The 18,323-nt window shown below is 39.8% G+C and overlaps 1 protein-coding gene across 1 annotated transcript in view; it reads left to right on the top strand.

The window, feature by feature from the left end:
* The window catches only part of ADARB2 (adenosine deaminase, RNA specific B2 (inactive)), a 304,005-nt gene that overhangs the window by 235,989 nt on the left and 49,693 nt on the right, over window positions 1-18,323 (top strand). The window contains exon 4 of the mRNA XM_021388974.1: window positions 11,836-11,950. Within this exon, the coding sequence (XP_021244649.1) occupies window positions 11,836-11,950 (115 nt within the window). The remainder of the gene's footprint in view (window positions 1-11,835; window positions 11,951-18,323) is intronic.

Genomic DNA, 18,323 nt, shown 5'->3' with positions numbered 1-18,323 from the left:
CCTTCCCTTCCCTTCCCTTCCCTTCCCTTCCCTTCCCTTTCCCTTTCCCTTTCCCTTTCCCTTTCCCTTTCCCTTTCCCTTTCCCTTTCCCTTTCCTTCTTCTGCATAAACTCAAGGAGCAGGGCTGTCAGCCATGCAGCTGCACAATTACAACAGAAAAGGGAATATTAAGGAGGTGGCTGCTATCTTTGCCACAGCCACCAGTATCACACAGATAATGGTTAGAATGGTGATAGCTGTATCACCCTTATATTGATGAGAGCATTTATTTTCCCTGGGAGTACTCAGATGTTGTGCCAAAGAGGCCACTGTAGAGCAGCCACAGTGCTCATGCTGCTGAGTACAGGACCTAGCCTCTCACCAGGCCTCTCACCTGGCCATAGGTTCTGTGCAGAGCAGGGGGGCAGGGAGGATGGCACCCATCCCAATATAACCTTGGCCATAACATTAAGTAACAGAGCACTTTGACCTCCACCTACATCAAAGAAACCACACATTCCCATTTTTACTGGAAAATGAGGTGCAGGGGTGAAAGTGTGTTTGGCATCAATACGCAAGCACAGGAGCAGAAACTTATCCCAAATCCCCGATGCTGAACCCACCTGCCCAGACTGGCAGGACGAGTGAGTTTTTTTCACACTGATTTTATCGTACTGAAAACAATACTGGAAGTTGCTGCAGCTTGAAGCTTATATAGAGATACGGGAGCGGCCCTGATCTTGCAGATGAAATATTTGCAATGCAGGCAAGGGTGACCCGGAGTCAGCAGCAACTGTGTAAATCACTGCTCTCCCTGCAGCCGCCTGAACTTCCACCCCAGCCGCTACACCTCCAGTTGTTTGCAAAGCCTTTCTTCACCCAGGGGGAATTTTCAGTCAGACGCATGTAGAAATACTCAGATTAATTTGATTTTTGAGGGTATACAGGGCAATTTAAGTGAGGTTTTGGGTATTTTTTATTTGTGTTTATTTCTCCCCTCCGAGCTGCCTTTCACTGCACATTTACTAGTTCTGGAAGACAACACCCTGCTGACACTTAGAGAAGCATCAGTGAATAAAGTCTGTTGTACAGGCTGCAAAGCCATCTGGACTTTCTACTGAAAAGGTTGGACATGGTTTTAGGCAAGATTTTATCACGTCTGAAAAAAAAAAAAGATTTCTGCACACAGTACCTCTTCCAAGGTTGATGTCAGACTTTTTTCTTTTGTAGGTTGCAAAACAAAAAAATTGACAAACAGTTGAAAGGCAGTTAAGGATGGAGATATAAATCTCTAGAGGAAGCTTTGTCAAAGGTAGCAGAGTATAAACAAAAAATAAATTAGTTTTGGTGTTATCAGAAACCGGACAGACTTCGATTTGTATAATAGTTTGTCTGGGTTTTGAGACCACCTAGACAATACCGCTGTGAGGCTGAGCATGGATTCACTCAACAAAAGTGGTTTTTTTTCTTCTCAGAAGGGAAGAAATGGTTAAATATAAAATCACAGGAGCAGACGGGATGGAGAAAGACAAGAAGGAAAATGTGCAATGGAAGGCAGCCTTAAATACTCTGTCTTTGCCTTTATTATTTTCAGGGGCTCTGAGCAGCATGTGTTACCTTGCTTTCAATATTAGCTCAAGTTCAAGACTTTGCTGTAGCCCTTCTGTGCTCTTGCACCTCCAGGTTTTTGCAGGGCAGTTTTGTGGACCACAAAGTGCAGAACAAGGCTGTGTGTCAGCTCCTTCTGTCCAAGGAGACCTGAGAGCAATGCAGGAGAGCAGCTTGCTGGACAGGATTGATTGGGGTGCCCTTTAGGTTATGTGCATCTTAGCAAGTGAGCTAACATCCAGTGATTACCTCAAAAGCGCACACACTGGTAACACAGTTTTGTACAATATGGGAGCTGAGTGTAAAGCTGGGAAACTGCAAGTTATTCTGCTTTTTCCCTGGAATTATTGTTTGAATCTTGGGACATACTTGGGACATATGTTATCCTATGGCTGTACACAGGGTGCATGTACCCCCAGACCCCCTAGAGACCTGTAGAGACGTCCTTCCAGAGGTATGATGTGACAATGAAAGAAATCTATTCATATTTGTATCATCTCTTTTCTGCAAGGGAAGAATTGCACATTTTATTTATTGTCTTTGTTGCTGACTTCCCTGAGCAAAATATTAAAGCTGGTTGTCTCTTAACTTAATCATCAACTTTGTAGGAGTAAATATACTACTCTGAGATTTCTTCCAAGTAGTTAAATAAATAAAAATAATTTCTTTTGAATTTAATTACTGGGTTTATCTACCTTTTCTTTGTCTCATCCTTCTCAAGTAGCTCTTCTTTTGTTGGGCGCATTGAATAATTCAATCTTTTAGAATGAGACCTTTTCCTCATAGATGTTATTTGCAAAAGAAATCTGAGCTGCAGTTGGTACCACGCAGTGCCACTCCACAGCCTCCTGAACCCCTGCTCGGTCCGTCCCCGGGCTCTTGCTTAAAGACAGGTCTGCTGAGACAACAGGCTTTGCCCAAAAGTGTTATCGCAGGGTTTCAGAAGGCTATTCACAGGCTGCAGGTGTGGACACTTGTCTGGCAGTTGGAGGGCAGGGTGATGATGAAGAAGTGGTACTTATTAAATAGAGATCATGGGGTGAATGCTGAACTTTTAGCTTCAGATGCGAGTTCTCAGCATATATATGATGGTAAAACTCTTCATTAATATCAGCAGTGTTATGTTAATGACTTGTGTTTGTCCAGTAAAAAACAGTAAGTGGGGAAGGAACTGGTTTTAGCCCTAGTGCCATGCACACACCCCAATCCAAATGGCTCTATTGGGTTCATGGGTGTCAAGAGGGAGCCGGCAGAAAGTGTGGTTATGCCCTTCCTGGCACAAAGCCACTGTAGATGGCAACCATCCTTGCTAATTACACATTTGAGGAGAAGGCCAAAGAAGGGTGAGGTAATATGAAATGTAGTTTGCCTTAATACCCCTCCCAGCCAAGGGAAATTTTGTTAGCAAGGTTACAGCCGGATTTTGGGAATCATTACAGCAGATGACTGCAAGATCTTTAACAACAAGAAAAGAAGAAATTCGAATGTCTGTATAGTAATTGCCATGTAGTGTATTATACAATTTGCTCTGCAGTGATTCAGAAAGTTGAATTGTGCAATGCCTTGCTGGGATCAGCAGCTCAGAATAGATTAAATTTGTTTTGGACGCTGCCTGCACCCTGCTTTATCTAACAAAGCATATGTGTGATGGAGAAGGCTCTTAATGGCGCAGCTCCTTAATGAGTACCATAAACACACAGGCGTAGATTTCAAAGTGGTGCTCAAGGGATTTGAGCAAGTACAGCTCTCTCACTGCTTTCAGCGTGTACCCAAGAGCTGCTAACTGGGTAGATCTGGGAGGAGAGTGGACCTTAAACAATCAAGAGTATTGTATATGACGAGGGTTTTGCTCCCATTAGTTTCCAAAGGATGTTTGTTTTAATGCATCTAAGAAGGATAAAACAAGAAAACAAAACTGAAAGGACATTTCTCAGGTAAAACTTTGATTTTATTAAAGAGATATGCCTCATAATATGAATCTAAAATCCAGATTGTATAGAGAGTGTAAAAGCCTTAATACAGAGTTAGCCATTCCCAGGTGCTGGTGGCTTTATATAGTTTTCATCTAGTTAAAGAAAACCCATTCGTACTAATTTAATATCTGTAGTATACAACAGCTTGACACCTGAGGCTTGTCCTAAAGCAGGCACGAGGCTGCAAAGTGAACACTACTTCATTGCTGTGAATTATTCAGCACTCATAGCCAACCTTATGTGTGTCTCTGTCGGAAGTTGGCTGTTGGGTTAAGGATCAGTAAAAGAAAAAAAGCAAACAAACAACCCCTCCTTCCCGGTGTTTGTTAGCAGGTGCAGTATTGACTTCAAGAATGATTCTGCAAAATTGGTATGGACATCCTTCATTACCAGAGCGATAAATGCAGAGCGGTACTCAGAAGCAGCAGAAGCTGGAAACTGAGCATGGCTTCCTTTAGGGAACAACAGTATGTGTCAGTGGAAAAGCTTGTTTCCTCTAAATTCATTGAAATGGTGCTCATTGGTAGCTTCTTTTTAGAGCAAGATGAATGCAGACGGCAATGAATCAACCTCAAATAGAGGGGCTCATCTGTTAGCATCCTAACATTAACACACTAATGTGAATTTAAAGATTCTAATTAAAGCTACATACAAAATGTTTTGCTGCTAAATAGAAAACCGTACTTTTTGGAGGAGCTGGAGCATTTGGATTTGATAGTATTTCCTTTTTCTATAGTATGTTTTTTTATGTATTCTATTTTCTTTCAGCCACTCCAGGGGGTTCTGAAATAAATAAAAAGATACATTATATTAAGTTTGATTGATTCCCTGTAGTCTATGCATATATTGAGAAAGCAGACCATTTTTTATACCGAGCTCTTGAAATAAATGCCTGTTTGATTTTCATTGCTTCCCATTGTTGCTACAAATTTCCTTCTAGATATTTAGCATTGATTAATCTCATTTACAAGATCACATCGTTGTTCTTATGGACAAATTCAGAAGCTGATTCAATATAGCAGAACTTGCTTCATAGCTATCTGTTTCTAAAATTGTCCATTTCTCTCCAAGTAGTCCAGTAAAATTTGCTTTTTTTTTGCCCCGTTTCAGCTTGAATATTTGTGAGAAAGAAATCAATATTTTAAGAAAGAGTACTGTGAATACTGTAGCACCTCTTTGCCAGTCATGAGTGTAAAACATTCTGAAGAGATTTAAAACATTTACTAGGAGATCTTTGGGTTCTCTAGTACCAAGAGTCAAGCATCAGACAGAGGGAAGGACAGTTAGTTTGCATTTAGCCACTCCGGAAACATCACAAGTGAGAAACGTACTGCCATCTTTAATCATTGCTGAAGTATACACTGCATATATGAGCAATTCATCAAAATCTGATGAACTGGTATTTAGTGGTCACTGGGAAACCTTCCAGGCATAAAGGTGCTGAGATTCACCAAAGAAAAACTTCAACTAACCCTTCCATTCGAGTTTCGTCCCATCTTAATTTCTCTGTGCATGCTGTATCCTCGCAGTCCTAGTGAGCAATACATCTATTATTTTCGTAAAGATATAGGGTTAATGGGAAACCCAAATGCCAAATGGGTACAAGAAAGAATTTTCTATTCTGGGTTCTTTCAGTGCAGTTTCTCGTTTTTTCATCTGTCACACAGGCAGACTCTGCCTCATATGGCAACCAGCACAGCACTGAAATTTAGTAAATGATCACTAATGATATAAATAATGGCGTGGAGGCAAATATATTCTGTGGGGCCTGGGAAATTAGCAGAGCAATCAGCCTCCAGCCGGGGTGAGAGGAGGAGAGACAAGCAGCCAGCAATTGATGGCTCTGAGCCCACAAGTCCCTTGCACAGTCCGGACAAGACATCCAAGGCAGACGAGGTCAGCCAAGCCTTTACAAATGCAGAGCAAATTCAGAGCATTTGGTGATTACAGAAATGAGAGGTTTATTATGATAGCTCAGCATCATATGTAGCTAAAACATTTGTAGTAGGGCTATGAACAATTGGAGGGAGTTGGAGAAAGTGATTCTTTCAACTGAAATAATTGAAGCAGTTGATCTTCCCCATCAATCTTGATAAGAAAACGATAAGGATATTCAGCATCAGAAATGTGTTGTTATTGGAGTTTTGACTAGAAGTTCGGTGTGGAAACGTGTTCCCAGCTGCTGCCTGTGAAGCACAAGCACTGTCCCCTCTGAGAATCATGAATGAGGAGACCTCTGTAAGTCAGGTTTTACACAGGATATATGAGCACATCCAGATGAAATGAAAACATACCAGACACAATAAAATTACGTCCATCTAGGATAAAACAAAGCCCACATCTGCTGACCCTGAGGGATAAGCCAAAATGAGATATAATGATCAATATTGTAGGAGTTATGATTGGAGAAAAATAATTACTGCACATCTCAAAAAAAGCACCACAATGAATTCCCTGGAAATGCTTTGTTCTTTGAGTAATACTCTGTAAATATCTGTGCATGCTGAAGGAAGGCTGAGTTATGAGAGCTGTGCCTGCAGCCCCCAGTCCAGCTACAGAAGTACTTGCAGGATTCTTTTTGGAGGTTCTCACTACTGTCAGTAACATTTGCCTCTCTTGTGAAGTGGATAAAAGTCAACCTCTTTTAGCTCTGAAGAAGTGGTATCCATGGTGAAATAAGGGGCTTGCACCGAAGCTGCTGGGAAAAAAGACAAGAGTGAACTCAGCCTCCAAGTGGCTGCCTTCCTTCTTTCCACGGCCTTCGCTGTCTGTTCTGTCTTCTAGGTCTGTGCTCAGCCTTTCTCATTGCAGTGGGGGAGCTCCTGGCGACAGAAGTTAAATTGATGCCACAAGATGGATGGTGGAGGGCAGCCCATGACCCTCTGCCATTTCTCTTCTCAAGGCTGCATCTTGAAGATGATGTAGTGCCTGGGAAGACCCTAACTAATTCATTGGCTCTAGGGTACAATCACTTAGCAATGAATCTCCAACTAGCTACAGCAAACTTATTTACAAGCCTGGGAAGGAGTGTGTTGTGTAGCAATTTGCTGTACATCCTGACTAGAACCAGCGATTCAGGATTGATATTCACTGTGCTGTGTTTTCTTCCCCTCCCATTTAGGTAGTGAGAGTACTCCACAGGAAAAAAATACAAACTTACACTGTCAAATAGTGCATGTTTCTCCCTTGAGCAGAAAAAAATAAGTGTGCACCTCCTTTTATCAGTGAAGGAAGTTGTGAATTTAATTCAACCCAATCCCCATTCATTGTATTCAACATTTACCCCCAAATGTCAGTAATATCCTAGAAAATAAAGTACTTGGGAGACAGAGAAACGGCGTCCTTGGTGATATCTGTATAATGGAATACTTCTTCCCATCCATATGCATATCTAACCTTTATGATATTACAACCCTATAAGCCCTAAGACAGGATTTCAATAGAAAATGTTTACTAAAGGCTTTCTCCTTCATAATCTATTGATTTTAATATCCTTACTACTCCAGTTGAATGTCAGTTTTACCCTGAAGACTGCCATTGCAAACTTGAACACATTTAATTATTTATGCTATTTGAAATATTAGTGTTGAAAAATGACTGAAAGTTTTTGATTCTGTAATGGAAAGATCTAAAATTTGATTTTTCCCTTGTGAATAACACTGTTAATTTGATATGGTAATCAAGGAGAGATGGATATTTCAGACAATACAGCGCTGTTTTAGTAGTAATGACATATATTTTTCATTTTTCCAGCCTACTTTACACGTTAAAATATAGCTCGTTAAGTATTGCAGTACGTCACAGTCTTCCTTCACAATGGAAGTTTTACTATTGTCTACATTCTTTCTTCTGCCCAGCACCTGAACAGATTCCTGTTGTTTCCACCACTGACAGTAGGCTTTTAGGCAATATTGAGCGCAACTGAGAGCAGATTTGGGTCTTGGTGTGGGTCTAGCAATCTTTTTGCCTTGCTGCTATCCCTCCCTGTATTAGTAAGAAAGAGTAAAGTTTTGATCTCAAATACATTGATTTTGAGACAAATATTTTTTGTACAGAAAAAAAAAAAAAAACTAAGGGAGGACCTATAAAAGCCGAGATTTTGAGAGAAAACAAACCAAAGCAGGGCATTTGAAAGAAGCACATGGTATAGAAGGTCAGTTCTTTTGTAGAGCCACATTTTTTCCTCCCGACACGTTGGGTACCCATGCACGTGCCCAAAGCTGTCATGGCTGATCTCATCCTGCCCAGCCGTATGAACTCACTTCTTTGCAGGATGAGCCTCAAGGAATACCTCTGAGCCAGGCAGAATTCCACTGCCTACAGTGGGGCTTTGGATCAAATCCCAGTTTTCTGAGGAGAAGCATTTAAAATTCCCCTTAGGTCCAGCACTCAGGTGGTGTTTGAACATCCACATGAATTTTCAGAGTTCTGACTATCCATATCATTTTAGTTTTTCCTTGCCTGAACAAAGCTGCTATTACTCTGCCATCACGTGTTTCTTTCTGACAAGGACTGTTTTGACTCTTTTTTTTTTTTTTCCTCCATCTTCTAAAATTTTCCTTTTCTTTGCTACCAACCTGGTAGTTGTTCTGAAGCTGCCAAGATGTATTTGGCTCTTGTATTTACTCCAGATGGAGACTCTTATTCTCACTCATATCTGGCAGTAAGAACTGTGGAATCACCAAATGCAACTTCTCTCTGAGATGTTTTTGCTAATGGAGAGTAACAAGACTGGTTTCTTTTGTTGTTATTTCTGATGGCAGATGACAAAGTCTAGCCTATATCCCAAAAGTTCAACCAGGCTCATAATAGCCATCAATAGTGGGATTTTTCTGGTTTATATCCCACTGAGAAAGATAACCTGAATGTGTACTTTTTAGTAATCTAGGATTATTGTTTAATAGTGAAGCAAGAAAATCTCTGAAATGAAATCTCAGGTTATAAACTAAAGAGGGGTAAATGTGTGAACGCTTACCTCCACTACATCTGTCTTGTATGCATTTAATACATTTGTTATCTTTTTTGTTTCTGAAAGCCAGCCTAAAGATTAAATAGGCAGAAATCCTGCTGCTGATTTCAGTGTGTGTGGCTGGCACAAGGTGTATTGGAGGGAAAGGCAGCACACTACAGATCTTGTAACTTATCAGGGTCAAGAAACTAACCCTACGTCCTGCCCTGCCACTGGGCCTGCTTTCAGGGCTGCATTATTCAGAACCCTGCACTTAAACTGTGCTTAAACATGCATCAATCCACGGGGTACCAAACTCCTCACAGGGCTGAGTCCCGCATCTCTTGACATCTTATTTTTCTCAACATACAAAAATAGACTGCTCCTTTTCCTCCTTTCCACTGTGCTTTGGAATATCCAAAGTTAGGGCAGTATGATCGCCCTTAAATGACCTCTTGGATTAGAAATTATGGTTCTGTTTGGTTTTCCCACATCTTCCATTTATTCGTGTATGTTACTCCATTGCTTCTATTGATTTCACCGGCATTCTTTTAGGCAATGGATTCAAGTCAGAAAATATTCGCCTAATTTATTCTAGCTGAGAAGTTTCACATTTAGTGGATTTGCTACTCTTTCATGTCCCAGGTCACTCCTTGAGATCAGTAAATGCTGAATTCCTCATCGTGCCTAAATGTTATCTGAAGTCATATTGTTATTTTGCCTTTAGTGAGCTTTCTGCCTTTGGAATCTACTGCCAAATGAAGTAAGGAAAGCTCTGACAGCAGGGATTTCTAAATTCGAAGTTAAAAGTTATTTGTTCTATTTAGCATTTTTTTAATGATTCTTTTAGGAATTGTATGTGCCTCTAAGCTAATTAACTCTTAATGAGTGGAAAATGCCCTGGGATGCAGATTTGGAGGGTACTCTAGAAGTGCAGGCATGGATTGAACTGCAGAACTGAAGGATATGAAATCTGTGATTTGATGCTTTTTTAAAATGATGGTGCAGATAGTTATATTGTTATACTCTTCTTTTTCCCCTCTTTCTTCCTAGTCTAAATAAAGCTGATCAGATTTTCAGTCCACCATATGGGACCCAGCTATATCTGTATAGCAAATGCACTTTAGTTTTCCATTATGGATGAAGTCACTCTCCGGTAGGGAAAACAAGTTAGAAACTAACTTTCATATTATGAAAGACAGGCAGCGTTCCAGCTCTGAGTGCGTAGCCAGAACATCAGTAAATCAGAACACCTGGCTCTGCCCAGCTCCATGCTATTCCCTTGGACCACTCCCTCACCCTTTTAGTGCCTTCATTCATTCATCTGTAAAGCAGCTATAATTGCATTTATATCACAAGGGTGCCTTGATGCTTGACAAATGAGAATTGACCCAAAATTCATCCTTCAGAAGCACTGTATGAGCAATACCTTGCTCACATGGTGGTTGTGGACAATTAGATTAGAAGAGGTTTAAATGCAGTCAAAGTGAAATTCCATTTAGGAACTGTCAAACTGTTCTTGATAATTTTTCTTAGTTTTCATCTAATTCTAGTGTAGAATTTTGCATGTATCTCACAGATGAGTTTCAATGCCTCTTTCCTTCTTTTGCAGCAAGCCAGCACATTTTATTCCATGTTATATTAAACTGTCTTCCTTCTTGTGGGTAAATGGCTGTTTCCAAGAGCAACACCTTGGAAAGCTGCACTTAGCAAAACAACAAAAAATTGTCATGTCAAAGGAATCCTATCTTTATGTACTTGATCATGTTGCAATCAAGTACAAGGATTGTCCATGAAAAAAAATATTCCAGATTTTATGAAAAGGGAGTGGCCTAATTGTTGTTGTGTTCTATTTAATTAATTTATATATTTTTTTCTATAATAATATTTAAAATTTAAGCTAACTTTCATCAACTAACTGTAGAAACATACAGTGTACAGCCTGCAGAGGCTCTCAGTGGCACTAGTATTACCAAAAATATTAGTGAATTAGAATCTGCTTTCCTCTGAAAAACAGTTGTGTGTTCTCCTGGTCAAAATACTGTGTTTTCACCAACGTGTTTTCATAATTATTAGCAGTTTTGGAAGAAAAATAAAAAGAACTTCTTAGATGTATTTCCTTACTTCTGCATGACCATGAAGCTTCCCGGGTAAGGGAGACTGAATATCACCCTCAGCATCTCATTCCTGTGTGCGATGGACCCACCTACAAGAGGACCTGTTATACCAGGACCTCCTCTCAGGTGAGCTTAGCCCAACACCAGAAGAACAGCAGCAACTGCAGCTTGGTCGAGACACCTTTCCTAGCAAAGGCATGCTCACTTGAGACCAACCAGATTACGGAAGGTCTCCAGCCAGCACCCCGGAGCAATCTCTGGCCTCCAGGAGCTGCTCCCAGAAGGATTTGTAGGTACAGCTTGGTTTCACCTGAGAGCTCAGATGGCTCAAATAAAAAAATCCTTTGTATCTTACTTTTTTATGCTCAGACTGGCAAAGCATTTTGAGAACAACTCATGCTCATAAATAGCATTCCTCTGACTTATCTCTAATGTATGCTTGAAAGACTCTGCCAACCAAAGCACACAGATTAAGTGAATTAAAAGATACTAAATGATTCTGCAGGAAAACAGTTCTAGTAGTGTTCTCAGGAGCACCTCAGGTGTTTTAGGTTCACATTCACATGCAGTCTACAAAATTCACTTTTTAGACTTTTTATCCTGCTTGACTTCAGTAACCAGCTTCTACCTCAGTAGAAGCTCATCATCAAAAACTCACCTTGACTGCAGATATAGACAATCTCTTGATACCTTACCTGTAACCCAGGCTTCAGCTTAGCTCTTAGGCTTCAGTGGCCTGAAGGAATTTTTCCCTCCTTAGTTTCTATGATTAAATTTTGTGACTGTACAAACACAAAACAAAAATCCTGAGAAACAGTAAACCTTGACGTTGGTGATACCTGACCCACATCCATGTGGTTTTGTGGGGCGGATGTTCTCCTCTTCATCTCTTACAGGACCAGCACATATTCTGTGAATTGATCCTTCACCACCAACTAGGAGGCTGAAGAAAAGTCCCTTTACCACTAATCCTACTCAGTACAGGTCTTATTCCTAAGTCACTTCATTTGGCCTTAGAACCTTACACCAGCCAAATCTGAGGGGGATGAGGGCAGTCAAAAGAGATGCTCCTTTCATCTCTGCTCAGGTAGGTGGTGTCTAACTCAAAAAGGAACTTCTCAGCCATTGACAGCAGGTGATTAATCTGCAGAAACGCCCAGGTGCTTCAATCAAAGAAAGTGAAAGAATTCTTTCTGACTGTGTCTTTCAGGACTTTGCGGACTCCGTGTACCAAATGGTTACACAGAAGTTCCAGGAGGTGACAGACAATTTCACTTCCATGCATGCACGCCACAAAACTCTTGCAGGAATTGTGATGACCAAAGGTAAGATATCCTCTCATTTATTTTCCTTGGCATTTTTCATGACTAAGTAATACATTATTTACCTAGTCTGCAGTATTGAAGGATGCCTTTGCTCCCACGCAGAACAATAAATAGTAATGCAGAGAAAAGAAGCATTAAATATTTACACCTCAAGTAGGTTCACACAAAAAATATTGGCAACAGAGGTAAAGATTTATTCATAAATATGTCCCTACATTTCTGTGTTTACAGGACAAAATGCAGACCTGTCTGATTTTACATTTTCTAATAGATGGGTTTTTGGTAGTTATCAATAACAAAGCTGTATTATTTATTAACTGGGTTTTTTTTTGTTAGATTTGGAATAATTGAGTTCTGTTTGTACAAGGCCACCATAAACTTTGTTTCAGACTGACAGTAAAAGCAAATCTCAGCCTAGTTCCTTTCCAAAGAAAAGAAACCCAAAGCATGCAGTTTTAATTTCGCTCTTCTCTGACCACTGGAAGTACTTATCAACAGGGTCAAAATTTGATATTCACACGTGATAAGACTTAACTGAAGGACACATGCCATACAGAAATCCTTATCTCTTTGATGAAACTGTTGCATAAATGGCCTTTCCTTCTTTGCAAGCATACCTCAGTGCAGGCATCTCAGTATTTATGAGGCTGCCAGCAGTAGAGATGCTGCCATAAACTTCATTCTCATTCAGATACACGGAGTGGTGGATTGAGTTTAGAAATGAAGGGATAAGCTCACAGGGGAAGGGTATGTATAATTCATCCAGGCTTGTCTTCCTGGTTCTTTTCAACAATTACATTAGCTAGACTCAACAGGAACATCTGCGAATATTGTGAGGCAGCAGGATGGAGACAGGATTATCTGCTGAGTCTTCTCCAACCACAGAGCGTAGACACTGCTGCAAATTCTGTGCAGAGTACCTTATTCTTCTTTCTGATGTGGCAAGAGTGAGCAATGAAACCGAGTGGTTAGAAGTAAAAAAGAGTTGACCTGGAAGTATTTTCCACCTCTGGTTAAAAATGAGCTATTTTTGGGATAAATCGCATATCATTATGGTTCATCTATTTTCATTGGCAGACATGGATGAGAATACCATTTCTGAAGTACTGTGTAAATGTAATGTTTTAAAAAGAACATGGTTTAATTTTTAGGTGTTCCCATGTAGAGCTGTGAATGGGACTCTGTGAACTTTTTGACTCCCTTTTAATTCAGGATATTCAACGATTCTGTAATTCTGTAATTGTACAAACACAAAACATGGTATAGGAGACCTAAGAACCTCAGTAGACATATTAAACACTAAGAGGAGCTCTTTTTTTATTTCAAGGAGCTCTTTCCAAGCAGGAGGACCACAATGAAAATAGGTTCGTCTTTTAGAAGGACCTAAGTTACAGGAGGTAATAATTGTTTCTTTAACAAGTTTTTGAGGGGAAGATGTCATCATCTCAGTGGCCCTGTTCAGTTTTCCTACACTCAACATATATTTTGTCTGTAAGACTTTCACCTCATTCCTAAGTTGCCAAGGTAGAGCTCCAGCATCTTTTAGATCCAGGCCTGGATCTGCTTAAAAACAAATGTGATGGAGCCAATGCGGTCTCAGTGCTCTGTCAATGAAGAAGCAAATACAGGAGGGACAGTTTAAAACCTCATTATCATATGGAAGCAGGAGTCATCCTTTAAAACTGTAGCTGCAGAGAAGGTACAGTGCTAGGGAAGGGAAAGAGCTTGTTCAGAGCCGTGCCAGAATCCTGGCCAGCTGTCTGCACCTTGTCTTTGGGGAAGGAGTGAAAGAGTCTCCCACTGTGTTTTTTATGATTCCCATGACTTTGGTAGGATTTTACACATTCACATTTCATATTCTTCTTAGTCAGCCTTAGACAAAGTACAACTGTACTTCTACTCATAAACCATTTTTCTCAAGGCTTCTGTTTTAACTCTGAATTTCCTTTTATGAATTTCCCCAACCTGTCAACCACCCAATTCATCAATACCTTATTAGTCTTGTGGAGCCTAAAAAGCAGATTCACAGATACAATGCAATTCACAGAAGATACAAAGCTAGGAGCAGCCTTATCTTGGAATGTTTTCCAGGAAGATCTGAGTTACTTCCAATTTAAGAATGCCTGCCAGACATCGCATGACAAATAATTCACCATTTGTGTCATTTCCTGTACTGAACTTGGACCTCCGTGGTCTTTTCTCCCAAAGGGAGCAAGGGACTTTACTCTCTGATCAAATGGCACAGACAGGCTTTTCCCATCAAAGAATTAAATATATACTGATTTCCCATGTTTTTAACACAGAACCTGGCAGAAAAGTTCAATCTCTGAAAATAACGTACTAATGATACCAATAAAAACAAATCTGGTAGTCTAATTGTGTTTGGTATTATACACAACTCTTTCAAAAAAAAAGATTTATTTTTGCCTTCATTTTGCTTCAACGTAATCTCAACTAGAGACAAATTTATCTGTGCTTGTACGGTTTTCAGACAAAACTGGTAAAAAGCACAATGTGATTCTATGGTAACTACTGTTGAGATAATACGAAATCTCTACAGACAAAACAGAATTGTGCTAGATTGGTTTTTCTTTTCCTGAACTCTGACATTTTTTTTTGCCATTCCAGTTTCCCTTGGAAACCAGGGAGCTACATTCGGTCTCTATAATTGACTTACGCTGTGGCACCCAGGGCAAATTCCAAAGTAGGGGAAAAAAAATTGTTGAAAATGATGTTATTGACTGGCTGTGAATGTTCCGCAGTAACAAATTCTAGTCAGCAATACACTGCAGTCCAGTGTATCTACATTTCCTTTGCTCTGAACTGTGATGAAATTAAAAATATCAATACCTTTTGTGAAAGTAGGTTTTGTCTAGTAGATATCAAGATATTCTTTCAAAAATTCTGCCTAGGTAAGAGCAAATTATCACACTGGTTGACGTGATGTTATTTAATGTAATATAGTAATTGAAACATGATAATAAATCAAAAACAAACTTAATTGATCATAACACTTTTTGGCTGAAAGAGTCAGGCATGTTAATTGACAATGATACTGTGCATCAGATTAAGTCCTCAAACTTGGCTTTCTGTCTCATATTCAGATTTTCTTGTTGCAGCTAAGCAACTCTCAAAAATTCCCTAATTCGACTTTTTAGATGTCTCCTTTATAGTCCTATGGTCATAGAATCGTAGGATTATTCAGTTCAGATGGGATCTAAGGTTCTCAGGACAATGCCTGTGGTCCAAATGTTCATACTAGCCCTTTCTTCAATATTGCCAGGGACTGGCTTTTATATTTTGAAGGTGGCAACCCTGCAGGACAAAAACACAAAGACAACAGACCAAGAGAAAGGAGGAAATGTGCTGAGAAATACCAATGACTAGCCATAAAGGGGGACATTTTTCATATTTCATGCTGAGTGCTGTGGCATCCATAGTGTTTATCCACATCATTGACAGAGTTTGCCTTTGCCAGCTCTGAACAGATACGAGCATACATTTGTGTTCTACATGAAATCAGTGAACATGGTAAAGAATACCTGCTGCTCATCGCAAAGATGATGATTGTTGAGATCCTTTTTGCTAAGGAAACCTCCCATAATTACTATAGGCAAAATGAGACTGCTATTTAAACACTATTTTCCCATTTGTGTTTGACAAATCTTAGCAGTTTAAATACCAATAGGAACCTTTTGTCATGCCTTCTGTTAAAAATGAAGCATTAAGAACGTTCACTCCTTTTCACAGGAGCATGGCATTCACAGAAAAAAAAGGTTATAAGTTGATTTCTCATTTCAATTTTCTCTCTTCTTCTTTTTTTTTTTTTTTTAGTCTGACAATCATTTTGATGTTAAAAGCAAACTAGGAGGTCTTTTCAGTTATCTTGTATGAAATAAAGATAACTGGACAAAAGAGCCCTAAATAACAATTTCATGCTGTGATAAAAGATGGTAAATTATAATCTATACCTCATGGAACAGATCTTAATAATTGCTAAGTGGAAGAACAGAAAAAAAGTAAAGATGACAATATGTCTCCGTGGATCTTTACAGTATATTAAGATTCATAAAGCCTGACATCTAAGAACAATCAAGAATATTGATGGCCAATTGCATTCTCTTCTTTAGCTTAATTAATTGGAAACTAGTAAAATAGAGTGGAAAATTCAGACCATATGTAGACAATCAATCTGCTCCATTCCAGATTGAATGCAAGTAGCCAAAAACCAGTTAGAGGAACTGTGAATAAGTTATAGCATGGCAAATCCCTTCAAGAAGACATTCACAGGAGGAACTCAGGCTTTCCAGACCCATTTGCATAGTATAGTTAGATGGATACTGAAAGCCTGTGTTTCCCTGAGACACAGGTTTTCATTGAGACTTAGATTCCTGAAATGGAAATTGGGTGCCCAAACTGCTGACATGTATTTGAAAACCTCATGAGGTCTCTTCAGCTTTTGTTTCCTGATGCTCTTAAGGAGGTGGCCAAACTCATCTGTCACTCTTGGAAATGTTATTCACTGCTTACATGTGCCCAAGATGACACATCACCACAAGATGTTGGGTTTTCTTGAATCATTTTAAAACAATAACTATCTAGTTAGAAACCATACATGTCATTGTGTTTCTCAGAAATCTGTTTTTCTCTTTTTACAAGCCTTAAAGCAATAATCTTCAGAAACTCTCTAAGTAACTTTGAGTTCAATTAGAGCATCCCTGTTCCACAGTTGCAATTCTATTCCTACATTGTATAATCTGGATTTATAATGGACATGCTGGGATTTCTGTGACCCAATAGATTTAGGTTTCCAAATTCCAGCCCAAAGGACGGTCTGAGGTTCAAACTGTGGTTCCACCAGGTTCACCACTTCTTTCAAAATATGGGCTTAAGCATACTGCTGCAAGTACTCCCCTCACAAGAGTGGCACAGGGTGTTTCTCCATTTCTTTTAATAAATTGGTGCTAAGGAGCAGAAAATAGCTCAATACATATAGTCTTAGAGACAGAAAATGTGAGATGAGATGTGACCACGTAGCCTATTTCCCTTGCACAGAGCGGGAAAAAAACAGGCTTAAGGTCATCTCCGCATCCCTAGTTACATATTTTGTATTAAACAGAAATTAGAAAAATAAATGCACTACTACAGAACCAGGGCTTCCCTTTTCAAGGTGAGCACTCCAGCCCTTCCTTGCTGCTACTGTCTAGATTAAGTCTGTCCTCTGAGCTGTTTGGTGGCAGAGATCCAACAAGAACATGAGAGAATGCCCTCTTCTCTCTTCAGGTGTAGGAACTCCCATGGGGAAAATGACCCAACCTGAGGATATAATTGATTCCCCATGTTCCACCTGCTGCATAAACATCTCAAGCACCCCAGAGCCTTCTGTGTGGTCCCAGAGGCAGACATCTCCCTTCATGCTGTGCCCACTGGTTGCTTTGGTTTCTATTTCAGAGCAGCTGGTTCTTCCCAGTCACTGACCCTTTCATCTGAAATCATTGACCGTCTCTGGACTTTTTGGTTCTCATTTAAAGAGTATTTCTGAATAAAATAGCAGCTGATACCCCTCAAAACCTGGATGCAGTCAAAGACCTGGTTTTGAGTTACATGTTGCTGCATTGGCCGCTAGACGATGATAATTAACATAAAACATGAAAATGGAAAGCAGACATTCTGTTCCTGTCCAAACATGTACAAAGCAAGGTGTTGGGGAATTCAGATTTTCATTCTGTTCTGTGGAAAGCCAGACTGGACATTGTCCAGTCTCAACACAAACAATGCATCTGATCCTAAAGATGGACATTTCTTCAGTGAATAAAAGCTAAGGGACATCAATGACTGGATTTCTCTGTGGCCCAGTAAAAAAAGATAGGAAAACTTTCAAAATGAAAGAGTACTTAAGAAGAAACAATTAATTTTCTTCTATACTTACCTGCCAAAATCCACATTCAGGATTTCATCCTTTCTCACTGTAATTAAGGATCTCACTAGCAGAGAAGACTGTCAATTTACTTAATACTTGGATATCAGTGGCACAGCATGTATTAGAGAAACAGATACCTGCATGCAGAACCTGGCAAGGAACGTGTGATTCAGTCTTGTTTTAAAATTAGATGTTATCTGTAAGCGACTACATAGTTCTGTTCCTGAAGAGAACTGATATTCACACTCATCTGAAAGGACGCTCAAATAGCATTGATTCTGCCACTGTTAATTTAGGTCAGAAAAAAGTCCTTGTGGACTTGATATGGGGTGAAGCATGTGGAGGTCTGCACTAACTGTCCCTCCTCTCTTCCTCTCCTCCAGATTTCCAAACCCCACAGAGGGAAGGGAAGGGAAGGGAAGGGAAGGGAAGGGAAGGGAAGGGAAGGGAAGG

This window comes from Numida meleagris, chromosome 2, assembly GCF_002078875.1.
Source record: "Numida meleagris isolate 19003 breed g44 Domestic line chromosome 2, NumMel1.0, whole genome shotgun sequence".
Classification (NCBI taxonomy): Eukaryota; Metazoa; Chordata; class Aves; order Galliformes; family Numididae; genus Numida; species Numida meleagris.
The sequence above is the reverse complement of the archived record's forward strand: the minus strand, read 5'-3'. Positions and strand labels throughout refer to the sequence as shown.